The sequence below is a fragment of the Micrasema longulum genome, unplaced genomic scaffold (assembly GCF_059751315.1).
Source record: "Micrasema longulum isolate JH-2025_06_02 unplaced genomic scaffold, ASM5975131v1 h1tg000299l, whole genome shotgun sequence".
Lineage (NCBI taxonomy): Eukaryota > Metazoa > Arthropoda > Insecta > Trichoptera > Brachycentridae > Micrasema > Micrasema longulum.
This window is the reverse complement of record NW_028277503.1, coordinates 550,099-574,995: the sequence shown is the minus strand read 5'-3', so window position 1 is coordinate 574,995 and position 24,897 is coordinate 550,099. Positions and strand designations below refer to the sequence as shown.

The 24,897-nt window shown below is 31.3% G+C and overlaps 2 protein-coding genes across 3 annotated transcripts; one reads left to right on the top strand and one right to left on the bottom strand.

Moving 5' to 3' along the window:
- The first annotated feature begins 434 nt into the window (after positions 1–434).
- On the top strand, positions 435–8,190 carry LOC148282744 (CCA tRNA nucleotidyltransferase 1, mitochondrial). 2 transcript variants are annotated; one of them, XM_088224594.1, is made up of 7 exons: positions 435–669; positions 748–941; positions 1,778–2,061; positions 4,358–4,484; positions 5,140–5,333; positions 6,699–6,915; positions 7,523–8,190. In XM_088224594.1, exons 1-7 carry the CDS (start codon positions 604–606, stop codon positions 7,839–7,841), a joined length of 1,401 nt encoding a protein of 466 aa, XP_088080720.1. In that variant the 5' UTR covers positions 435–603; the 3' UTR covers positions 7,842–8,190. The 2 variants fall into 2 exon arrangements, with proteins under 2 accessions (XP_088080720.1, XP_088080721.1); XM_088224595.1 differs by having other exon boundaries at positions 435–574; positions 7,523–7,861.
- A 1,007-nt stretch (positions 8,191–9,197) lies between these two features.
- LOC148282743 (abscission/NoCut checkpoint regulator) lies at positions 9,198–18,611 on the bottom strand. Its single transcript, XM_088224597.1, has 6 exons — positions 18,428–18,611; positions 18,250–18,336; positions 17,521–17,603; positions 13,470–13,695; positions 12,089–12,316; positions 9,198–9,501 (listed from the first exon to the last, which is right to left on the bottom strand). Exons 1-6 carry the CDS (start codon positions 18,473–18,475, stop codon positions 9,346–9,348), a joined length of 828 nt encoding a protein of 275 aa, XP_088080723.1. The 5' UTR covers positions 18,476–18,611; the 3' UTR covers positions 9,198–9,345.
- Between the last annotated feature and the right edge of the window lie 6,286 nt (positions 18,612–24,897).

The following is a 24,897-nucleotide window of genomic DNA, read 5'->3' as shown; positions in this document are numbered from 1 at the left end:
CTCACCTGTTCAGAATCCATGTCCGGGACTCTGCCATTTGCGAATGTCAGCTTGAAGAGGAAGAATTAAACCATGTTTTATTTTGGATGCCCCATAAATGATTTTTATCCTGATTTCTTATCTGACCTTTCTGATATTAATATCCTATTCCCTGTTCATATTCTAACTCTCCTGTCCCACTTAAAAGACATGTATTTAAAATTCTATGTAAATATCTAGTTATAAATGACGTTAAGATGTAAATATATTATATTATTACACGTAAAGTTTTCAAAATATTAAATACTAACTTACTAACTTGTATACATTAATAACACATGTGTAAATATGTAAATAAACGAAAAAACAAAGAACTCGACACTGGTCAGAACACCCGAGTTGAGAGGTGAAAAGGCCATAAAAAACGAAGAAGAAGAAGAAGAAATTTGTGATCTGAGATGTGAGGTTAAGTAAGTCACGAAGTGTCAAAATAAAGATGTCCAAAATAAACTTTTCGTTTTCAACTCTAAATAGTACACAACCTACAAAAGTTTAACAGTTTTAGTCATCGGGCACTAATATTATCTTTCACTCTGTAAATACATTTTTTGAATTAAGAATATTATGCTTTTCACAGCTTACAGATTTCCACATTCTTTGCTTAAAGTGTCGAAGCAAGCGTATACTTTCGTTAGTAATTTATCTGGTCACTCACTTTATTTATTCAATTCCTTGAGTGATTTCCTGTTTAATAATACTTTCTTTCAGGTAACATACACCACATTAAAGTCTAAATACAAGCGCTCAAAAATGGATACTGAAATCAAATGTAGAGAAAATCCTATCGTTTTCCAAATCAGCAGTCCTGAATTTAAATCAATATTCTCTAAAGAAGTATGTGATCTAAAACAGCTTTTTGATAAGTATGGATTTGAAATAAGGATCGCCGGGGGAGCAGTGAGGTAATAAATAAACTCCTAACTCGCACTTTTTATTAGCCGCTATTTTTTAAATTGTCTACGCATTCTGTGATACCCAACAAAACGTACATACAAACTATAGATAAGCGTTTCGGTTATTTAAAATAAGTAGCACTAACAGTTACTGTTTCACAAATTTAACTGTCTCTAAATTACAGTTTAGAACAGCGTTGGCAAAAAATCTGGTACAGGCAATTACTGAAGCAAAAAAAAAACTGTTTCTAAAATAACTGTTTATTCCCAACTATCCAGATTAATTGTGACAGATTTTATTAAAAACACACATTAAAAACTTATTTAAACATGTCCACTAAAGTTAATTACCCAATTAAATTAAAATTAAAAACTTCACCTTTATTTTTTATTTCCTCACAAAAATCTGGATATTTGGCAATCTGGATGACTGGAGTTTGAATAAACGGGAGTTCTAATGTAATATTGTTTTATTTTTTAGTGAAACTGTTTTGAAAGAATAATTGTTTTAAAATAACTGTTTATTTTTTTTTTACCCCCTCTAATACAACCTAAAACGGTTTTTTAAAATATTTTTATGACATTACATGTCAAGTTAGAATGATCGGTTTGTGTGCATTAAAAAATGTATAAATCTGGAGGAAGCGTGGTCTGTATGCAAAGACAGAGTGATATGACATTCTATCATCTCTGCCTAACCCCGCGGAGAAACAGCTTGACGGTTCGTTCAGTTGAAGGTATTTTTCTGGATGTATTTTTTAAAAATTGATAGAATTCAAAAAATATTTACACACTACATCAACAAATGCACAGGGTTTGATGTTTAATTAATCCGTGTTTTTTAGAGATCTCTTAATGGGCATGACACCTAAGGATTTAGATTTCGCAACTACGGCGACCCCACAGGAAATGAAAGATCTATTTTCCAAAGAAGAAATTAGAATGATTAATTCAAACGGGGAGAAACACGGAACCATAACTGCTCGAATAAATGACAAGGAAAATTTTGAAGTTACGACGTTAAGGATTGATATGGTGACCGATGGCCGCCATGCCGAAGTAACTTTTACTACTGATTGGAAACTTGACGCTAATAGGAGAGATCTTACAATCAACTCAATGTTTCTAGGTAAATTTTTCACTGCAGTCAGGTTATCTTAGTGAGGAGTATTGAGGTTAACTCACCAAAACAGAGTGGGGAACATTTTAGATAAGGGAAAGAATTATACCGATGTTTAATAAACATTATTTTTAGTACGTCCAAATGTTTGTAAACAGGCTGGAGTTCACTCTCTAAAGTGTTATTACTACTACTTCTACCATCACGCCATTTCTCCGTAGAGGTAAGACAGAGGATGCACCGCCACACACATCTATCTTGGCATACATTCCTAGCTTCTTTAACATTCATACATATTATCATACATGCCTTTCAGTTATGACTGCTTTTGACACGACCAAACTGAAGATTTTGGTTTATCTGATCATGCTTGGTCTTCCTTGGTCGTCCTCGTTATCGTTCATTCTCGCCTTTTGTCTATGATTTGCACTCTCCTTTGATCTTATTATTATTGTCTAAGAGATTGCAGTTCAACAGTGTTCACTCTGCTTTCATCCTTCCTCTGCCAGTTCCATGTTTCACTTCCATTCATAAGTTTTGGAACTAAAACTCCACTATGCACCGCCAGTCTAGCTTTGATTGACATATTTACTCGGAGAGTTATTAAGTTTCGGTAGGGAGTTGTTAAGATCAAAATATATTGTGAGGAACATTTTTGAGGAGAAAATATGGTAGTCTAGGCATTTACAGGGCTTATGACCTGTCATCGGCCGGTTCACCATTCTGCCTATGCAAACATAGGCTATGCAACAAATGTTCAAAAACATCATATTTCATTAATTCATATTAATTACTCCCTAGATGGTAAAATGAAGTCCTTGTCTACAAAAATTTGGGCAAATTCAAAATATTGCTTATAACTTATATAGCGCCATTTTTTAAATATAATACCTTAAGGGCGCTTTATTCTATGAATATTAGTTTTAATTTGACTTAAAATTTATTATGTAAGTAAAAAAGAAACTTGTTTTGTCATCACACGCCAAGGTTTCATTCAAATAATTAAGATAACAGGTGGGTTTTAAGTTTTTCCTAAACATCACTTCACCACAGTTTCACACTTCTGCTGGGAGAGAATTCCATGCCATGGGATGATCGCAAACGTCCGTTTCCAAAATTCAGTGCCCTGGGCTGGTTTCGTACAGCCATAATAAGATGTCCTATCGCAGTACATATAGCTGATCTAAGCATAAGACGTCTGTCAGCTAGTTCATCTGGAATGCATAGTTCTTTTAGATATTCCAGCGCTTACGATCAATGTTTATTTAATAATTTCAGTTTAATTTTAGCAAAATATATTGTCGGCCTCGTGATGTAGTGGTCAGTGCATTTCCCTACCATGCAAGAGGTTTGGAGATCGATTCCCAACATGGTTGACAGGAAATATTGATTTAAACAGATATTTTTACCCTGGAATATTTCGTGGGTATACTGGCAAAAAACTTTAACTCTCAAATCCCTGTTTTGAGAATTCAAGCATTTAAGTTTTTTTTACAATTTTACTCTTTTTTATCTTATTTAAATATAGTAAAATGTTAAGTGCTCATTTAAGAACATGTTTTTAATTTTTCCATTTCTTAATTTTATATTAAGTTATTTAAAGCTTTTAGCCTGAGTAAAATACCCAGTATACGACTTAACCTTAAATATATTTTTAAAACTACAGATATATGAAATTTAATATGACTTAGTGTATTTTACCAGTTGGTAGAGCATTAAAAACTTTACAAAACTGCATCATTAAGTCAAATCCGCATATTTTCGAGTTAACGTTTTTTGCCAGTATACCCACGATTCAATAGTCTCTGGACTGGCCCCTGAAGCGTAAGACCTTACCGTCTTATAACAAAAATGATCAAAATGCATTGCAGTTGGTGTACCAATGCAATGCCCTATGCGCCATTAGGTGTGAAAAGAGAATAATGAAAAAATAAATGTATTCAAAACATGCCTTAAATATCATTTATAAAGACAATAGAACATTACTCTAAAACAAAAAAACTAACCAGCCAGAAGACAAATGTAAAACTAAAAAATTGTTTTACTGTGTACTGCTGACTACCAACACAAGCAGATAAAAATAGAGACGTACTAAGGGATACCAGTAAATAAAAAATAAAGTCGCCGCTTTTTCATGTTAGTAGGTACGTGAGTAAATAATTTTTAAATTCTGTGTATATTTTAATGTACATCCCGGCTTAAGAGGCAATCCAGCCAATGACAGGTCATGAGTCCTAGATTTCCACATTCACTTAGTATTTACCCATCTATGTTAATGATTTTTTTTAAAAGGGATTTGTTTTAGGGTTTGATGGATCCGTTTACGATTATTTCTTTGGTTATGAAGATCTTCTTGCGAGAAGAGTTGTATTTGTCGGCGATTCCGATGTAAGAATAAAAGAAGACTTTTTGAGAATACTAAGATATTTTAGGTAAGTAATGAGGAAGTTTAGTGGTTTTTAAAATTATTAAAATCAACGCTGTGATTTTTTAAAGTTCTGTATTTTTTAAATTACTCCACGTGTGACGTTTTAATTTCTCTTCCCCTTCTTCTCGATGAGTTCTGCCGATCGATCAGTTGACTTACCGTAAACTGGAAATATATCACAACTCTCTTATCATTGGTTAATTTGGAAGAACTAGTGATGTCGTTCAAAGTAGTTTGTTTTAATTACAATAATTTTTATATTTTTTGTACATTTTCAAGAAACACGCCATGCAATTTAATGCTCTAATTTTTACCGGGCAGAAGAATACATTTTTTATATCCCAATTTCCCATCGGGCTTAACTTCCTCATTGAAAGAATAATTTAAATGCTTATTTTAAGCATTCGGAATGTTGTACTATATGCTTTTATAGTGGCTGTCCTTATTGTTCTCTCTGCTTCTGAATGAAGAATTGAAGTCACCTTTAATTTTTCTTCCGTCAGTAATTTCACATCCCCACCTATCTGTTTTGGATTCTATTGTTGTTAAAAAAATACATAATTCACCTTCAACGATACGATAATAAGTCGAACACTAGACTCGTTTTCTAGGTAAGTCCCACGAATCTATGAAATACAACGTCTTTGGTTTCATTGCAGATTCTATGGAAGAATAGCGGAGAAACCAGATAATCACGATGACACAACTCTTCAGATGATCAGTCAGAATGTGAACGGGCTTGAGAGAATCTCCGGAGAGAGGATCTGGACCGAACTGAAGAAAACTCTGGATGGAAACTTTGCTGGTGACATACTGAAGACCATGTTGCATGTTGGAACCGGGAAATACATGGGTAATTATTTATTATTTGATCAGCAATATTTTGAGTATGTCCAAATTTTCGTGAACAGGCTGGATTTCACTCCCTAGGGAGTTGTTAAGATCTAAATTTATTGATTTAAATATCAGCCAGATGATTCTCACCTACATCAACATAGGTTTCAACTCTTTTACTTCACATAAGTCAACAGATGGAAGAGTTGAGAAAATGTGGATATTTCAACACAGGCAAAATGGTGAATGTTACACAGCGTGCCACATAACCAGTCAATGCCTAGAATTCCATATTCCCTTCTAAAAAATATTTTCCCTCTGTTGCAATAAATTTAGATGAATTATTTGATTTAATGTAATACTTTATATAATACATACCGCAATATAATATAAGGAGTAAAATGAGAAGCGAATATTCAAATGTTTTACCTCTTACTCTTACTTGATTAAATTGAAATTACGTGTAGAGATTGGAACAGTAAATATATCGGCCAAACTGTGAGAAATTTAAAAATTAGAGTAAACAAACACCGCCGTGGACTTTCTAGCAATATATTTTCTGAATTTGCAAACCATATTATGGATACAAACCATTCTTTTCATTCGCATAAAATTAAACGTCTACATTCTGTCACAAATAAAGGTACATATTATAACGAATAACTGAAAATGTTGAAATCAAAAAAAAATTAATTCAGAAATAACTTTAATTAATAAATATTATATTCAAAAATTCTTTACCCCTGCTATCATTATTCCCCATAATTAGAAAAAAACCCTCCATCTCACACTGCCTTGCCCCTTCCAGACGACTCTATCAGTACCTAAGTACTATCTGTATATTTTAGTTTAGTTTATATTTACACCTGATGATGGATAATTCAGAATACCTGAAACTAGTAGTGTTATTATATTAAACTCTTATGTGGTAAAAAATTACAGTGTTTTATTTTAGATATTTAAAAAAAAAAATTCCACCAAGTAAATGCTGAAACAACAAATAATATAAATAGATGCTCTCTTGCGACTCTTTATAACCCTTTAATGCATTAATTTTACCAACGCTAATTATATTCCGTGGGTAGGGAGTAGAGAGTAGATGGTAGATGAATTAAAATAATCTATTGGAAATGTGTAACTAAAATCCTAACCGCCTATGCGCTCTGTAGCTGCAGAACGTGTTGGAATGTTTATTGTACAGCGCCCTTGAGGTGATTTTCCACAAAAATGGCGCTTTAAAAATATTCCAAATAAATAAATAAAATAAAAATGGGATATGGAGTGTAAGATAAAATCATGGCTCATGTCACAAGTAGAAGAAGGAATTATAAATTTGAATAATTTATTTTTGTAAATTTTAGTTGACTTCGTATATTGTTTCCAGGGCTTCCCGAGAACCCTAACACCACAGAGTTGGAACGACTTTGGGAAATTGGCAAGACTATTAAACTACAGCCCATGACCCTCCTTAGTTCTCTACTCTACACGATCGATGACGTAATAGCTCTTCACAGCAGGCTGAAGACTTCAGCATATGATAGAGATCTGGCATTTTTCATCGTGGAACACAGAAAGGAAATTTTAGGCTCCAAAGCAATATTGTAAGTCATCCACATATAGATGGAATTATTGTTTAATTTAAACTGATCCAAAAAATTTTTAAGAAGAAATATTTGCATCTTATGATTTACTCACATATTGATTTTTGGGGCCATTTTGGAGTGGGAAGTTGTCAATAACTCACTATTAGAAAATGGGAATCAAATTATGGTAGAACAGAGTTTAGACCTCTGATCTGTGAATCCACATTCATTCATTCATTTACTATTTGTAATAAAAAAAATGTGTTTTAGTTTGAGTATTTATTTAAATGAATATGTTAATTATTCCTGTGTCCAGGAATTTTGAGGAATACAATTCTATTATGATTTAATTATCTTTGGAAATTTATCAAGATATCTATTCTAAGATATTTGTTCTGTTATAAAATTTTATGTGTACGTCCCCTTTCCAAGAACAAGATTTTTTCTCATTTTTTTTATAGGTACTGCGAATGCAAATGTATGTATTATTATTGTAAAATAAAATTTGTGTATTAGCTTATGAATATATAAATAAAAATAATAAAAATGTCTTTACAATCTAACTGTACATAAAAGTTCAACGGGAGTTTTCTGTGTATGTAATTATTTTTTTATAATTTTTCAGAACTTACAAAAAGTTGTTACTCAACACTCATCTCAAACCAAACGTCGCAAGGGAATACATTATGGAGGTTTTAAAATACACCAACCAAATCCAACTTCTGGAGGAATTCAAAGACTGGGTCGTCCCTCCATTTTGTATAACGGGAAAAACACTGACCGAAAATGGAGTACCCGTCAAACAACTATTTGGGGACATATTGAGGAGACTCAAAGATTATTGGGCAGATCACGATTTCAACGTCCCTCGGGAAGAATTAGAGAAATTAATCCCAGATATGTATGCACTCGCTGTTAAAGATAAGCAAAACAAAAAAAAATAATTAATAAAATAATTTAAATCTACAGCGGAATAATCATTTCAAAACTATGACAGGGAAACAGAAACGAAAATATTCAGCTCTCTTTTCTCCATTGGATTCTTACAAATTATTTTTTAGAGTAATCTCTTTTTACCTCTTCTTTTAAAAAAAAAAATATTTTGTCAAAAATATTTACACAAAAGTTTTCAAATTCTATCCTGCTGAATTGTAAGCATACAATTCGTCAGCAGGTACTTATATGTTGCTTCGATTTTTCTTACTTTAGCTACATTAATCATATTTTTATTTTAAAAACATTACATATTCTATTACATTGATAAAGATTAAAAACTATCATTAATACAAAAAACTTTTTTCCATTAGCCATAATTTGAGCATACGCCTCACTCCTGTATTTATGTAACTATTTTTAATATTGTTTGGTAACATGCTCAATATTTTAGGTATACTGTATTGCAGTGTCCTTTTGCCATATTTATTACAATATGTATCTAGGAACAGCTAGCCCTTCCATACTAGTAAACCTGGTGTTGTAATATGTACCAATTTGTGTTTATACTCAGAATGCGACGCATGCTGACAAATTAAGTTGTTCCAAAGTATAGCCCTAACTGATGATTTATTTACAGATTGATACATTAATGATATTGAAATATTGTGTCTCTGGTGGTATACATCTTTGTGTAGTTGCAATTTGATCATAGAATTTTGCAAAGTTTGAATAAAATTAATATTAGTTTCTTATATTATGTATATATTATATATAAATGAGAATTCATAATCCACATGTGTTTTGGATTTTTCTTAACTCGCCTCTGTTTTTCTTTCCCTCAGATATATCCTCTTGAGAACTGAGACAAACCTAGCCACCATAAAAACTTTACCTATGATATGATATCATTATCTATGATAAGGGTGGTCAAAATAAACCAAAACTATATTTTTAAAAATATTTTTTAAATAAATTAATCATAATTACATGAATTTTTTTATTTATTTATTAAATAACTAACTTAACAAAGATTTTAAAAATATAATTACAAAGGCCAATTCTATTGTTGATTTATCTTTCATAGGCCTTATCTACTTAAATACTTTCTAACAATGGAATTTCTTTTTTTTTTTTAAAAACTCAATATACAAAAAAGTTGAAGAACTTAGACACAATTTTCAATTCATACTTAAGATTTTTTGATAGAAAGAGTAACTTTTAATATCTGCTAAAATAATTATACGGTATTATTTATTATTTGAATTTAATATAATAATAACACTTTATTATATCAAACTCGTAGGTGGTAAAAAATTACAAAGTGTTTTATTTTAAATAAATTTAACTATACAGTGCTACTTTTGCAGTTAAAGAATACGCTAGAGAGTTGTTTAAAAGTATTACTATATATTTTAGTATATTATTTTGTATTCTTAATGAAATTAATTCAGGTGAAAGAGTTAATACATTCATAATATTATAATCTTATATAAATTTTTTATCTTGTATTTATTATTTTTTGGTCTTCTTTTTTTTATTTGAAGAATCTTCATCCGAAGTTAGGTCTTCAGAAACGGAATCCTCCGATGTCTTTTCTGAAATTTCAGATTCAGATTTGACAGAAACTTCATTTTCCGAGAGTTCGTCATCACTCATATTAGACATTATCTGAAAAAGAGAAATGTTTATGATGAAAATGTACAAATCCTTAAATTCCTGACATAACACAGTGTTTTCCTAGCAAATTGGGGCACATAGTGTAAGATAACTCAGCGTTTGAATTGTTGAAATTTTTAAAAATTATAATAAAATCTATTTAACAAAACAAATCACCTCCTATTGGTTCCACGCATATTGTATGATTAGGGAACATCTAATAAAAGTTATAAATCTCCCAATATGAAAATATAATTTTCATCAAAATTGTAGAACTGGTAATGCATGCCGACTGACGATATTATGATTTCAAATAATCGTATATTTGAATTCGATTCAAAGATATTAATATAAGTACACTGAAATTTGTTTTTTTTTTAAATCCTGGAAGAAATATTTGTAATTTTTTTATTTTTTTCAATTTAATGTTTGGTTTTTTTTGCAATATTGTTTTTTTTTTACGAACATTTGTTTTGTTTTGTTTATATGGTAAAACTTGTGAAATTTATATCACTGTATTGGAATAATAATAGGCTGAATAGTCTTTTTACTGGAATAATATTATTATTATTATTATAACAGAAAATTTACTTTCATATACATAGTTTATATATATAGGAATATTTTAAAAAAATAATTGCATTCTTGTGATTTACCCAAACATTTCAATTTAATTAATAACTAATGAGTTGTAATAATGATTAGAAAATAAAACATTTGAGTTTGTAAGTGAAAATTCCTGATGGAAGTTCATTGTAATTTATTATATAAATAAAACACGAGTGATACTTTAATCCACAAATTTGGAATATACAGTGACCGGTTTCATCGCTTTCGCGACATCTTCGAGACTAGTATCTTTATTAAAGAGTTAAATGTATTTATACAAAACAGAGGTAAGGATAGATAATTCAAAGTTATATGTAAGTAAATTAAATAAAGTTATTTTTATCTTAAGGATCATTATCAAAATTTTTTCTTTGGGTTAACTAATGAGTTGATATAATGCTATTTTAATGAGTTTAAGTATTTTATTTGAGTGTGGTTTTGTAAATAATGATTTCTGGAAAACAAAGGGTAAAAAGTCATTAGTAAAATTTTATTACAATGGGTAAAGTAATGGAGAATGCACATGTGTTATCTGTTCATTAAGTAATTCTACGTCGGGTTTATTTTTTAATCTATTAATTTCGAGAATTTCTAATTTGTCAAGTTTATGGCCTTTAGGTGCAATATGGATTATTTTTACATTATTTTTATATCTACTAACTGAACAGTGTCATAATATAAGCAATCAAATTCTACTGGATGTAATTTAGAGGTAAGGAGATTATGGACATTAAATAAGTAATTGCTAGTGCAATCACGGATACTATACCACTTTTTGGTTTCTGCCATAACCCATGTTTTCCGGGCTACGGCAACAACAAACAATGATAATAAAGACCGAAAGCGGTGGGCAAAACTTTCGTATATTGGAAAAACTAGTGATAAAATTGGACAAATAATAAATAAAAATAAATGCACTGCAGCCTTTTACAATAATAATTCCTTAGCTAATTTGTTGGTAAATACTAAAGACAAAAAAGATAAGTTTTCCAACTCAGGAACCTACCTTCTTAATTGTAACGACTGTAAAAATACATGCTACGTAGGCCAAACGGGTAGAGCCTTTAAAACACCCATAAAAGAGCACACACAATCATGGTCTAATAATAAAGATAATTTAAATTTTGCCAATCATTTAATGGAAAATAAACATTCCTTTGAATAAAAAAATAATGTAAAAATAATCCATATTGCACCTAAAGGCCATAAACTTGACAAATTAGAAATTCTCGAAATTAATAGATTAAAAAATAAACCCGACGTAGAATTACTTAATGAACAGATAACACATGTGCATTCTCCATTACTTTACCCATTGTAATAAAATTTTACTAATGACTTTTTACCCTTTGTTTTTCAGAAATCATTATTTACAAAACCACACTCAAATAAAATACTTAAACTCATTAAAATAGCATTATATCAACTCATTAGTTAACCCAAAGAAAAAATTTTGATAATGATCCTTAAGATAAAAATAACTTTATTTAATTTACTTACATATAACTTTGAATTATCTATCCTTACCTCTGTTTTGTATAAATACATTTAACTCTTTAATAAAGATACCAGTCTCGAAGATGTCGCGAAAGTGATGAAACCGGTCACTGGATATTCCAAGTTTGTAGATTAAAGTATCACTCGTGTTTTATTTATATAATAGATTAGAAAATAGAAATCAGATCAGGGTAGAGTGGGGTTTGAATCTCGGACCTCTGATCCACAAGTCTGCAACACTAGCCACCGAACCACAACGTGATTGATTACTAAATAAGCTATTTTTACTGCATACTAGGCAATGCCTGAATTTTTTTCAATGTTTATACTTCTTATTGGACCAGTTGGTTTAATCAACAATACTTTGAGTCGACTATACTCCACTTTCTACGGAGCTATCAAAGTTAACATATTACAACAGAGATGGAGAACATAAAAAAAGGAAATATGGAAGTCCGGCTTATTTACAGGGACTGTTTACTGAGTAAATTACCTGGGTTAAAAGTCTCGAAGCCATTTCTTCATCCGACATGTTTTCCGCAGAGACAGCGGGAATGTTGGAAGCTTCCACAGGGATGCCTTTCAAGATATTAATACGCTCCTGTATTTCTTTGTCTATGTTACTCCTCCCTTCCTCAATGCCGCACTCTTCCATATATTGGCTCATCAGGTCTTCACACTTTTGTTGGTCAGTTCTAGTATCTGCTGCCGGTATGTTAGACTGTAAAAACAACTCTCTGTGGATACTTTAAAATGAATAAATATTTTCACAAAAATATATCGTCATCTGTTTTCCATATTTAGCCTTCCTATTATCATAAAATGCATATGATTATTGTTTTTTGTGTTTTATCTCTTATTGTTGACTGTAAATCTTGACCAGTATCTGTTTCTTGTTTATTATTAATAATAAGTCTCCCAATTACAAACTTTGTACAAAAGTTTTAACCCTATGATACCGCATGTATGTTCAAACGAAAACTAACTTTGCGATTTTATTTTTCCCATAATAAATAAAAAAATAGTGTAAATGGTATGTGATAATGTATATTTTGTCCCCCCTAGGTTGAAATCTGTAATCCTGCCTAAAATGGCATTTACATTTCAACAGTTCGACTCTCGTTGGAGCAAATGATTTCATCTCCGTTATTATTCGCATTATTTAAGGTCATATACCAACTGGCCCGTGACCTAATATGTTTAAATTTATGTATGTTACGTAATTGTTTTCATTGTAATTGTTATTTTTTGTTTAATAAAATGGATCTTAGTATGAATTTGCAAATGATATTTATTTCCCATATTAATGAAAACACATCCTTCGAAACCTTATGTATGTTCAAAATATACATAGCAATAACTTCTAAACTATCAAAAAAAAAACTACCAGATTTAATTCAGGTTTCCAAAGGGTTAAATAAATTTAAAACCCTAGATTTTACAATGTTTGGGACAGATGGTTAGTCCCACAATATTTTGATTATTATTTGTCACTTTTTGCTTTACATAAATTTTTTAGTATATTACTGTGTTCTATTTTAAATAAATAAGCGAGTGTCAATACATGCCTCTTAAAATCTCTGTGGGTAGCTCCACATATAAACCAAAATATGGATCTAATGCACTGGAACCTACCCACAAAAGTACACAAAATCTTAACACGTGATAATAACATCTATAAAATAAAAAGATATTTATTATTTGTAAATATTTATTACATAGCTGTGAATTAATGTAAATTTGTGCGCTGCCGTGTTGTAGTTAGTACTTTGCCCTACCGTACATCATCTTTACATTTCAAGAGAAAGGAAATACAAACATTTCAAAATTATTTTAACCTATCATTTGGTTGTGTTTTTGATGTTTTATCTTACTTTAGAACTGAGTTCAACCGGTTCGCCTCTCAGTTTAGCCAGCCTCTCCTTTATTTCTTGGTCAGAAGGAATTGGACCCTTCTTTCTGTCTTCGCGAAGTTTCTCCAAACGCTCTGCGATCTGATAATCTTCCTGAGAGAGGCCTTTCTTCAAACGTTGCAATCTGTCGTTTGTTTGGTAAACGGTAATAGGAGGCCGAGACGGATTATCTAGGCTCTCCAACCTCCTAAAATTAAAAATATCTTAATAAGATTTAAACAAGAGGAAAACATACACATTTTTTTTTTTAATCACCATATCCTTATCTGTACCTGGTAGTGGATAGAGCACTGTGTTGGCACACTAAATCAGTATATCTCAATCATCTGATATTTGAAGGTAAGGTGATCAGCGTTACATTTAAGGTGCCAGTCCAGAGACAATGAAATATTCCAGTGTAAAGCACCTTTCCAACCAATATTTCATGTCAACTTTACCAGGAAATAAACCCAGGATCTTGAGCACAGTAGACAAATGCACTAACCATTACATTACAAGGCGGACTTATCTCCACTCGATTTTCTTTTTAATTTTTTTAAATCCTAAAAAACCAAAAGTGGAAACCAAAATACTAAACGAAAAATGGGTCCATTACAGAAATGTATTTAATTTCAGCGTCAAATTAATTCTTATGGATACATTTTTTTTACAAATTTAACTTCCGCTATGTCTTTTCTTCTTTTTTTTTGCAAAAAAAACTTCGCAAAAGATGTCAATAAGACACATTTTAATTTTATTATATAAGTATTCTAATATATTTACAAAAACATGTTAATAATTAACTACAATCATACAAAATGATCCGTAATCGTAATACGTAAATAAAGATTACATTTATCGCAGTAGCGGTGCATTACCTTGACATTCTATAGGTGGCTTATCCGTGCTAACTTTACTATTAATTATCTCAGGAATGAAAGTACACACCACTGTGCTGATTTTAAGTTTAAGTTATGCTCACAACTTGTGGTACCAAAAATTCTACAAATATGATAATACGTTTTTCCATAAATTTATTTTATAAAACCTAAAATGTGAACAATGTTAAACACTGAAGGGGTTAAATTGCACTTTTCATAACTACACATATGTGTGTGGGTAGTTGAAAATGGTCTCAAATGATATTTGACTAAAACATAGGAAAGACAATATTTTTCCTTTTCATAAATATTATAAATTAAAACCTGACCCTACTTAGAAACAAATGCACGAGGTATATCCAGAAAGCAGGTTTTGTTTGTATTCCTTGCCATCGCAGTGCTGAGTTTGCTGTTTCGTGCATGCGTGGTACTTACCCCGACCTATTGAGAAGGAGTTGACACCATTTTAAGTTAGTTGACTGTTGTGTACGCTCCGTGGCGCTTGTTGGAAATGCCCAATACAATTGATAATCCCGCCGTTTGTGAGATAAGGTCTGTAATTTGTTTTATTAGTACCGTTTACATGAGGACAATTCAATAGATAAAATAATATTGTCTTGTCCCAGCTCAAATGCGCAGGACAAGGTGTTAGGACAATATGTAAATTCACCCGTAGTTCACACATGAACGCTGCGAAAATTAATACACAACGACGTTTGTTACGAGCAAGTTTGCGAAAAATATTATTTCTATTATACCAATATTGTAATAGGCAGGCATACCTCGTGTACTGCTTTTTGTCTGCGTTCCTCTTCATTAAAAAAAGCATTCAAACGGTTTTTGAACTGATTGTACGAAATGGAATGGACAACTAGGCTTGGTAATTTATTTCAGTCTGAAACCACCCTGCTGGAAAGGGAATTTTCGGAATTGGGGAAGATCTTTAGAAATTGATGAAGGACACACTAAATAATAAAAAGGCATTTTTTCTGCCATCATTTTCAGCAGAAAAAAATTGCGGAGTGACATACATGCGTCGAGCAAAACGCTATTGTCTTATGGTACTGTCATTGTGCATTTACACGAGAATAATGCGGCCGCGCATGGTGATGGAGGTAATCATTGTACTGCAGAGATACCCTGCAATGTTTTGGAACAATGTCCTGTCCTACAAATTGCTGTTTACATGTGGACAATAGGCCGGATTCTGGGAAAGAATATAGTATTAAAGTAAACTCTACTTTAAACAAGTTCACATTCAGAAACAGATATGTGAGATATGCAGATACAACATGTGATAAATTATTTATAAGGAGATGGGCGAAACAATTTATTGAAGGTCCATCTTTGATTTTCGATGGACTGGTTCGCCAAAAATGGACCCCCACATCACTCGCCGTTTTGCACATTATCACGACCTTCATTTAACTGTTTGACCCATCACTATACCATTAAATCATTTATCGCATGTTATCCGTGCACCTTACAGATCTGTTGATAAATGTGGACTTGTTAAATGTTCTTCGCATTGAGGAAATGAATTACCGACCTTATCTCAAAAGCGGCGGGATTGTCAATTTTATTTGTCATTTCAAACAAACACAACGAAGCATACACAACAGTCAGCTAAGTCATAAATAAAGGTGTCGATTTCTTCTCAATAGATCAGGGTAAGTACCACGCATGCGCGAAACTGCCATCGCAGCAGTGTGATGGCAAGGAAACCCAAACGGAACTCACTTTTTGGATTATATCCCGTAGGAACATATTTACTAAGACTATTTACTTCCTAAACATGACAAATTTTTAAAAGTAATTTACCTCATGCACTGTTCTACAAAAGGATTGATGGAATATTTAGGAAGATGTTTTTTCGGAGAGGAGGAAGGAATTTCATATCTAGATTCAAATAAAAAGGAAAAATACAATTTAGTACTCATAAAATCTACAAAAAAGATAACTTAACAGGAGGAAGGCCAGATTCGCCCCATCCATCAGCAGGAACGAGTTATATACAATTTAAACAAAGGCTAAATGGTGAATGTTACACAATGTAAAATGGTCACATAAACCAGCTGAAGACAGGTCATAAGCCCTGTAAATGCCTAGACTTCTATATTTCCTTCTCAAAAATATTTTCCCTCTCTGTTGCGATAAATTTAGATAATATTTTTAATTATTTATTGAAAGAAATCAACAATGATTATTTATTTGTAGAAATAATAACCAATAGCTAACAAATATGGTCCTATACTTAGTCACATTCAGAATGACATAGCTCGGTGCAAACAGCTAATTGAGATGAGTCTTCATAGAAGTAAATATTCTCCTTAAAAAATCTTTAAAATGGTACATAACTTAAAACTGTTTGGGGTGGGGAATCACTTCTACTCTACATCTACTCTGCAAATTAAAATAATTGAGCTATGTTCTACAAATGCGGCTGACTTGTGAAGTGGATGATTTGAGAAAGGCCACTGACGAGACAATATCTGTCGCTGCACATTGGAATGGCAAAGTCCAGCCCAATAAGCATACTCCTGTCCCCACCCGATAGTAAAGAGGGCACTGCATTGGTATACTCAATACAGCGTGCATCGATCACCCATTACATAAAAATACGGCAGTTCAGGAACACAAAATGGAGGATGTTACACAATAATTTTAGCCCCAGCATAAAGTTTGGTGTAAATCGCATTTCAAGTTCAAATTTGTTTATCAAATCCAGATTATTGATATAATTTTTCTTCTTCTTCTGATGTATATACGTTTCTCCTGTTTTTAAAAAAAATTAATTGTTTATCACAGAATGAAATATTCGCATTAATCTCAGGTAAAAACAGCATTGTGTCATTAAATTAGGTATTGCATAGCACCATCCCTTTTTTTTACCAATATTTTGTGTTGACCTTCCAAGGAATCGAACGCAGGACCTAAAGCATGGTGGTCAAATGCGCCAACCAGTACACTACGAGGCGGAATTATCTCCACTCGATTTCTTTATTTAGGATTTTTACCCGAGAGCAGCCATCGGGTTAAAAGCACTCGTTCTGAATTCTGGTTTTGTTTTACACACATAATAGTATACTTCATCCGCCCGGAGACAGAAAAATAATACAATGAATCAAATAGCTAAAAAAAAAGAAATTTACCTCAGATATGCCTTGGGAGGTTCAATAACTGAAGGACCGGGGACGTTTCCTTTCTCATCAGCCATTTTGCACTTGTAGCAGACCTGTTCAAAATCAAAGATATATTTACATGATATATTAGGTGTTAACATAAGCTGTGTATGTTTTTTTCCAAATTAAAAAATAAGAGAAAATTTTGTAAGATATTGTGTTTGCTTTCACCTTGCATATATTATTTTATTTTATTACAAGCCTTCAAAATAGAATGTCAAGTAGATGAAAGGGAGTATTTTCGACACCTCTTTCTGTTTGCGCTCAATCTAGGGAATAAAGCTGCCAAAGCTGCTCGCGATATTTACACAGTGTATGGTAAAGATGTTATGATTTATTGACTAATTTGTTTTGAAAAAATGAAGGAGAATACATTATTGACTAATTTGTTATAATGTTTTTTGTTGTGTCCTCTTATTATCTTCATTTTGAAAAGAACGGAAAAAAAATGTTTTATTTTGTCAATGGAAATTTGCACGCCGGACGATACATAAATTTGGGCAATGATGCCCAAATTCAGAGACAAAACAGTGAGGAAAGTGCATTCTGATTTCATATGCAGAGAATAGTACGGACATAAGTCATTGTTTAGTGCCCAAATAATAAAAATATAAAGTTGTATTATAGTAGTATAACCAAAATAAAAAAACAAGCTAAATTGAACTTGAATTTCAATGTCATTTATTTAGCATTACCAACCTTTGCGTTCTTATTAATTTTTTTCACGAATACGGGATGTTCAAGGCATTTACTGCAATATCCGAACCCACAACTAGGGCATCCGTGCTGCAAAATAAAAATAAATAGTTAATCAGTTAAAGCAAATTTACCCTTCGAACACTGAATAAAACTAAGTGTACTGAGAATAACAACGCACTTCGCTTTTGAAAACGGAAAATTTCTTGGCGCACCCGTTGCAAGACATGAATTTAGTATTGATGTTTTAAAGTAATTTTAAACAATAACAGTTATTTACTCCTGCTTATTTTTAACATCGACATTTGTTTTCGTTGACAGTTTGATGACAGATGACATCATTCTTTGTCATAGACAAAAATTATATGTCTATGTAGTGATGCTCTCGAATAACTTGATAATTTGGAAAACTTCATTATTCACTTATGCCCCTGAATATGAAGAAACAAAAAAAACGTATTACCGTGCTCGTATTTTATTTTGCGATAATAAATCTTGGTATAAGTTTTTTATACATATTTATAATATGAAACCGTGTATAAATAAATAAGTTGGTTATTGACTCGATAACTATTCTCAAGGCACCGTAGCGCAGTTGGTAAAACGGCCAACTGACGTCGCGGGTTCGATTCCCGCCAGTTGCAAGAAAGATTTTTTTATTAATTGGTCTGAGTGTTGTGGTGTATTTTTCATTACCTCCTTCCACCCGCTGACAAGCCTCTAAGTAGAGGCTTAGCAAGTTATTCATTAAAAAAATAACATTTTTAAAAAGTCACAATCCTGAATAAGGAAATCGAGTGGAGATAAGTCCACCTTATACTACAGTTGTTGGTGCATTCCCCCCGCTTGAGGTTCCGGGTTCAATTCCTGACAAAGTAGTTGACATTAAATATTTCTTTAAAATGCGGTTTTTTGCACCTTATTTTCATGTGATGATCGAGGAACACTTCAACTAGAGTACAAATGCAGGGCCTTATGCACCATCAGATACGGATAAGCGTATGATGAGGATGTTAAGAGGGAAGGGTGTTGTACAATAAACATCTCAACACCTCTTGCAACTACAGAGCGCATGGATTTAAGTTAGAAATCATTTTATAGTTTATTTCATTTACATAATATGGGAGCTAATACAGTATGGCATGTGTAATCCGAACAATTGAAAACCGAGCCAGTTCGATTAAAAAAAAATTTGGATTACTAGAATCTTTAAAAAATAAAATAAGCTTTTTGCAAATTATTTGTCAATAAGATGTTCTTTATTTAACACATGTTAAAGGGCATAGTAGGTATATTGTGTTAAAGAAGAAGTTCAGTGGTTTTTTAAAATATTTTTTTTATTTGTTAGTAGACATTAAACTAAAAAAAACAACATGTTTTAAAACTTTTATGTATCTTATTATCAGCGCTATGATTTTTATTTGTTTTGTATTTCTGAAATTACTCTGTGACGTCTCAAGTTTTCTCCCACTTTTCTCGGTCAGTTCTACCGATTGGTCTATTGACGTACTGTAAATCGGAATTCTTTCACAACTCTTTTATCATTGGTTAATTTATATGAACTAGTGACGCAATTCGAAGTAGTTCACTTTTATTAAAATGTTTTCTATTATTTTTTAACATATTTTCAAGAAACTTTGCGGTACAACTTAAAACTTTAATTTTTTCTATGTGTAAGAAAACATTTTTTATGTCCAATTTTCCATAAGGCTGAACTTCCTAATCATGTATTAGATATAAAAAAAACTAGTTTTTTTATCTGCAAGCACCTTTTGCACGATTCTGATATGCTTTAACACGCAATTGGTGCAAAACCATAATCTGGTGAGGGTTCCCACATTGCGCGAAGTATAGTTTGGAGGAAGAAACGTAACTGTAATTTTTCCATCAGCACTTATCAAATCAGTACAATTTGGATGGCCAGGAACATTGTGGAGTAACAATAAGGCTTTTGGAGGCAGCTTTAGTTCTTTCTTTCCCTCGCCCTTCACCTGATGCTATGGTTCAGATTACTGGAGGTTCGGCTACAGTGGATTCGGATCGCAGAGACTATCCTGTATTACCAAACATCTTGCAGCTGCAAAACACATGGATGAAACCAAATAATTGCTACAAGCGGTCAAACATTATGAAGGACAAGCAAAATAGGTTATTTCGAGCCAACAGAGAAATAAAGAGGTTAAAAAAAAAACAAATAATAAATCAAGTGATTTAGAATTTTTCCTAAATTTTATTTTGGTAAAAAAGTTTACAAGTTATAAAACACACAACACACCTACACATATTTCATGGTTACAAATCAATAATAATAAAAATGAATTCTTAAATTTTTAGGACTTTAAAAGCTAATCTCTCATACTATATTTATTTATCTAATATAGTCATATTTAATACTCTTTTTGCTAAAAAAATTGTTTATATTACATGAAAAAATCATATGAGAAAAATCTGTCACAAATTATTAAATATTCTTCAGATATTATTTTCCGTAATAAAACAAATACATTAATACATATTTCTTTCCTGTTGACAAACCTTTTTTGAAAAATGTGTATTTTAAGAAAAATATTAATTTAAATACATACAACTTCAGGAAACTGTATAATATTATGATTATGGTATTTTATTCTTTGCATAGTACAAAGTGTTTTTATGATTGTTAACAAAAAAATAGTTGGTAAAAATATTCAAATTTCAAAAGTAATACAAATAAAATAGAAACAACATTTGAAAATAGTAAAAATCATAATATTTTACACACTATGTTTGTGATAAAAATATAAAATCTTTATGCTTTTGAAACGGTAAATGCATATATTATAATATTATATACATCACATGTAAGGGGTGGAGTTTTGATCATACCAAAAATGGTTCATAAACTCAAAACACAAACGTGGGTATGATTTATTGAAGGTTTTATTCATTTTCATTTTGTGCCCTCTTCTAGAATATGCCTCAGTGGTCTGGTCTCCATTCTATGTCAATCGCATAAATCACATTGAATCAGTCCAACATCGCTTGCTTCGAAAAATAGCGTGGATGCTCGGACTAGAGAGAGATAATTATTCTTATGCTGAAATAGAGTCAATGTTAAATATTTCTAGTCTACAAAAACGTAGAACTAATATTGACTCCATATATATGTTCGGCATACTAAATGGTATAATCGATGTTCCATCATTACTGGGACAAGTAAAATTCAATGTTCCGACTCGTAGATTGAGAAACAATGAAGTACTGTTCATCAATCAGCATAGAACAAACTATGGCCTAAATTCTCCAATGACCCGCCTTTGTCGTATTGTTAACTCAAGACAAGATCTGGACTTTTTTGGTTTAAGTTTACAACGATTTAAACGAGCACTAAATAAATCCAGATCTTGTCTCGATGTCCCTTATGTTTGTCAATGCTTCTTTCTTTTTTTTTTAAATGTTTTAAACTATTCTTTTATTGTAATATTTAAACCTTATAAATTGTATACATGGACAATGTCCGTTAATAAATAAATAAATAATACCTAGACAAATAATAATCAGCGGGATTAAGGAGATTTTTCACAAAAATGGTTCTTAATAAATTATCATTTATTTTTACTATTACCAAAAGATACAACGTCATTTTCAATAGCAACAAGATATAGCTTTTAAATAAACAAGGGCCACTAGCGTTTTTTATCTGCGCGATTTTTATTTGCTTGGATGTGTGGATAGTTGGTTTGATATTCTGGCCCACCGCTCGAGAGGAAAATTAGTAATCTGGCCTGAACTAGAAAACAGTTGCCCATGCCTGTGATATACACATTAAATTCAGTCATTTGAATCCAAAACAACCGTTACTAATGTCAACATAAATAAAATATCTAATATTCAATAACATAATAAATTAACAATGGTAAATGCAGGTGACTAACAAAATGCAAACTATGAGTCAAATGAAAGATAGGTGCTACTTCTTCTACTCAATAAAGTTGACGGTTGAGATTCAATATATAATTTGATCAAATTATAAATATTTTAAAAAAACCTTGTGTTTAGTAAATTCAAGAAAACATTCCTGAAAATATTGGTTAAGAAATCAAATTACTTTTGTATTTAGAAATATGTATGTACACTCGTCGCAGGCCCTACGGCATGGAATGCTCTCCCAGCAGAGATGCGAAACTGTAAGAGTGATGTGATGTTTCGGAAAAAACTAAAAACCCACTTGTTCTCTAAATCATTTGAATAAATCCTTAGCATGTGATGACAAAGTCATACATTGTTTTTCTTAAATTACAAATCAAAAAGTTGAAATTAAATTTATTTCTTTATATAATCCCGTTGTAAAGCGCCCTTGAGGTATTATATTACGAAAATGGCACTTTATAAGTTATCCATAATAATAATAATACACTGTAAAAATCTGCCAGTTACATTCTGGGTCTCTATATCAAAATAAGCAAAAAATGCATTTTTGTAATTCTGATTTGTATACTCAGAAAATACATATTTTAAAAATAAAATAATAATATTTGCATTCTTATGATTGAACTGTGCCAAAAAATGCTCATTGAGATGTGGCTGAGCAGCGATGTAATCAATCGACTGAAAAATTTATGCATATAATGCACACAATCAAATATGACTCGAAAATTGAAATTTTATTCTCGTGCTGTTGAAATGTAAATTGCTTAAATTAAACAGCATATACATTAGACTTGAAACAATATAATTATTAAAGGACAAAATCATTTTTTAAAAAGCAATTTATGATAGTGGTTTTTAGAAACATTAAAAAACAATTGTCTCTTAAGAACATTTAAAAAAGTATTATAATAGTATTACGGTGAACATAATAAGTGCAATATTAAATAAAATACAATTATTGTTAATGTTAACATATTACAACAGAGATGAAGAACATTTTAGAGAAGATAATATAGAAGTCTAGGCATCTACAGGGCTTATGACATGTCATTGGCTGGTTGAAGTGGCCACTTTACACACTGTGCAACATTCACCATTCTGCCTATATTTGATATTCCTTCAATTTTTTCATCTGATGATGGTTGTGAAGTTAAAGAGCTGAAACCTTTATTTAAGAAAAAATATTTATCTTTTTAAAAGTATTTTTTCCTTGCCACTGGCGGGAATCGAACCTGCGATGCTAGTTTCACAGTTAGCCGTTTAACCAACTGGCGCCTGTCTGTATAATGTGCATTTTATTTTTTTGCGGGATAATGCAGTATCTTTGACAATCTTTTATGCATGTAGCATAGTGGATTGATTAATAATAATTAACATAAATAATACTAATTGGTAACTATATAAAAAAGATAATAAATATTAAATTTAATGCTATCAATATTGATATTGACTCATATGAGTTAAATTTTGTGTCAATGTATAAATTCATTATATTACATTGTTTTTGATGTGTCACAAATATGTTATTTAGTACTAAATTATTGCTTATAGAATGTATTTACTAATGTTTTAAAAAAAACATGCACACATACATAGAATTATAATATACCAGAAGGCGCTTAGAATCAAGTTTGCATACATCGTACTGGGTATAAAATTTGCCAAATACCCCCCCTAAAAACATGTACTTTTATTAGAAAAATGTAAAAAAAAAACACTAAATAATCATTTACTTAGTAATTTAATACTGTTTAATATTATACTAAGGCTTATTAATAGAAAGCCAGGTAAAAAATTCGACTACCCTGGCAATACTAACAAAATGTCCGCCTTGTTTTATTTAACAATCTGACAGGTGGTAAAATAATTGAATTCTTAAATAATATTATTTGTGAATTCGCTACTTACACATGAAATGTGATCCCACCCGATTCCCTTTTAATCCCAGCAGTATTTTGACAGCTATAAACAACACAACACGGCATAATTGAATCTAAATCGGCAGTTGCGTACTAAGTGATGTCTACAGAGTAACTAATGGCCAAAACATAAAAATACTCATTTATGAGTAGTTTTGTCAGCTTCAGTTTGATGTGCGTACCCGGTTTCTGGATTAATATAATTCTATGCATACATATACATATTATGCAGGTGGTATCTTAAAAAGATGACATGTGTCAAAAATAAAAACGAAGTTTTCATACATAGGCTGTCTTTTAAACTACAAGATGTGGTATTATTATTTTCGTAAAATATACTGTTAAGGATCAGATATTAGATACATAACTTCGCATTTTTCCAACAGAAGCAATATGAACTGTTGATTCTATCTGGATAGTTAGGTAAATATTTAAGGACAGTCATTGAAATCTCAAATCAATCAAAATCAAATAAAAATTAGTGGACAGCGATTTACATCACCTCAAGAAGCTGTAGAAGCCTTCTAAAACCGTGTTTAGGAGATATCACCTAAATAGTGGAAAAACTGTTTCGAGAATTGGTTCAAATGCGTGCAAAAGTGTATAAAACTTAAAGGCGAATATTTTTAAAAGCAATAAAATGCATTGTAACAAGAAAAAGTCATTGTTCTTGGAAACACTTAAAAGACAGCCATCGTATAGTGGTTTAATCCCGCTGTTTTGTTGTACATTGTCGTTATGCCGGCATTATCTGTTTACGTAACACTGTAAAAAGTATCTTTTGATGATGGAATTTATTTATATATTTTTTTTTTATTGAGAA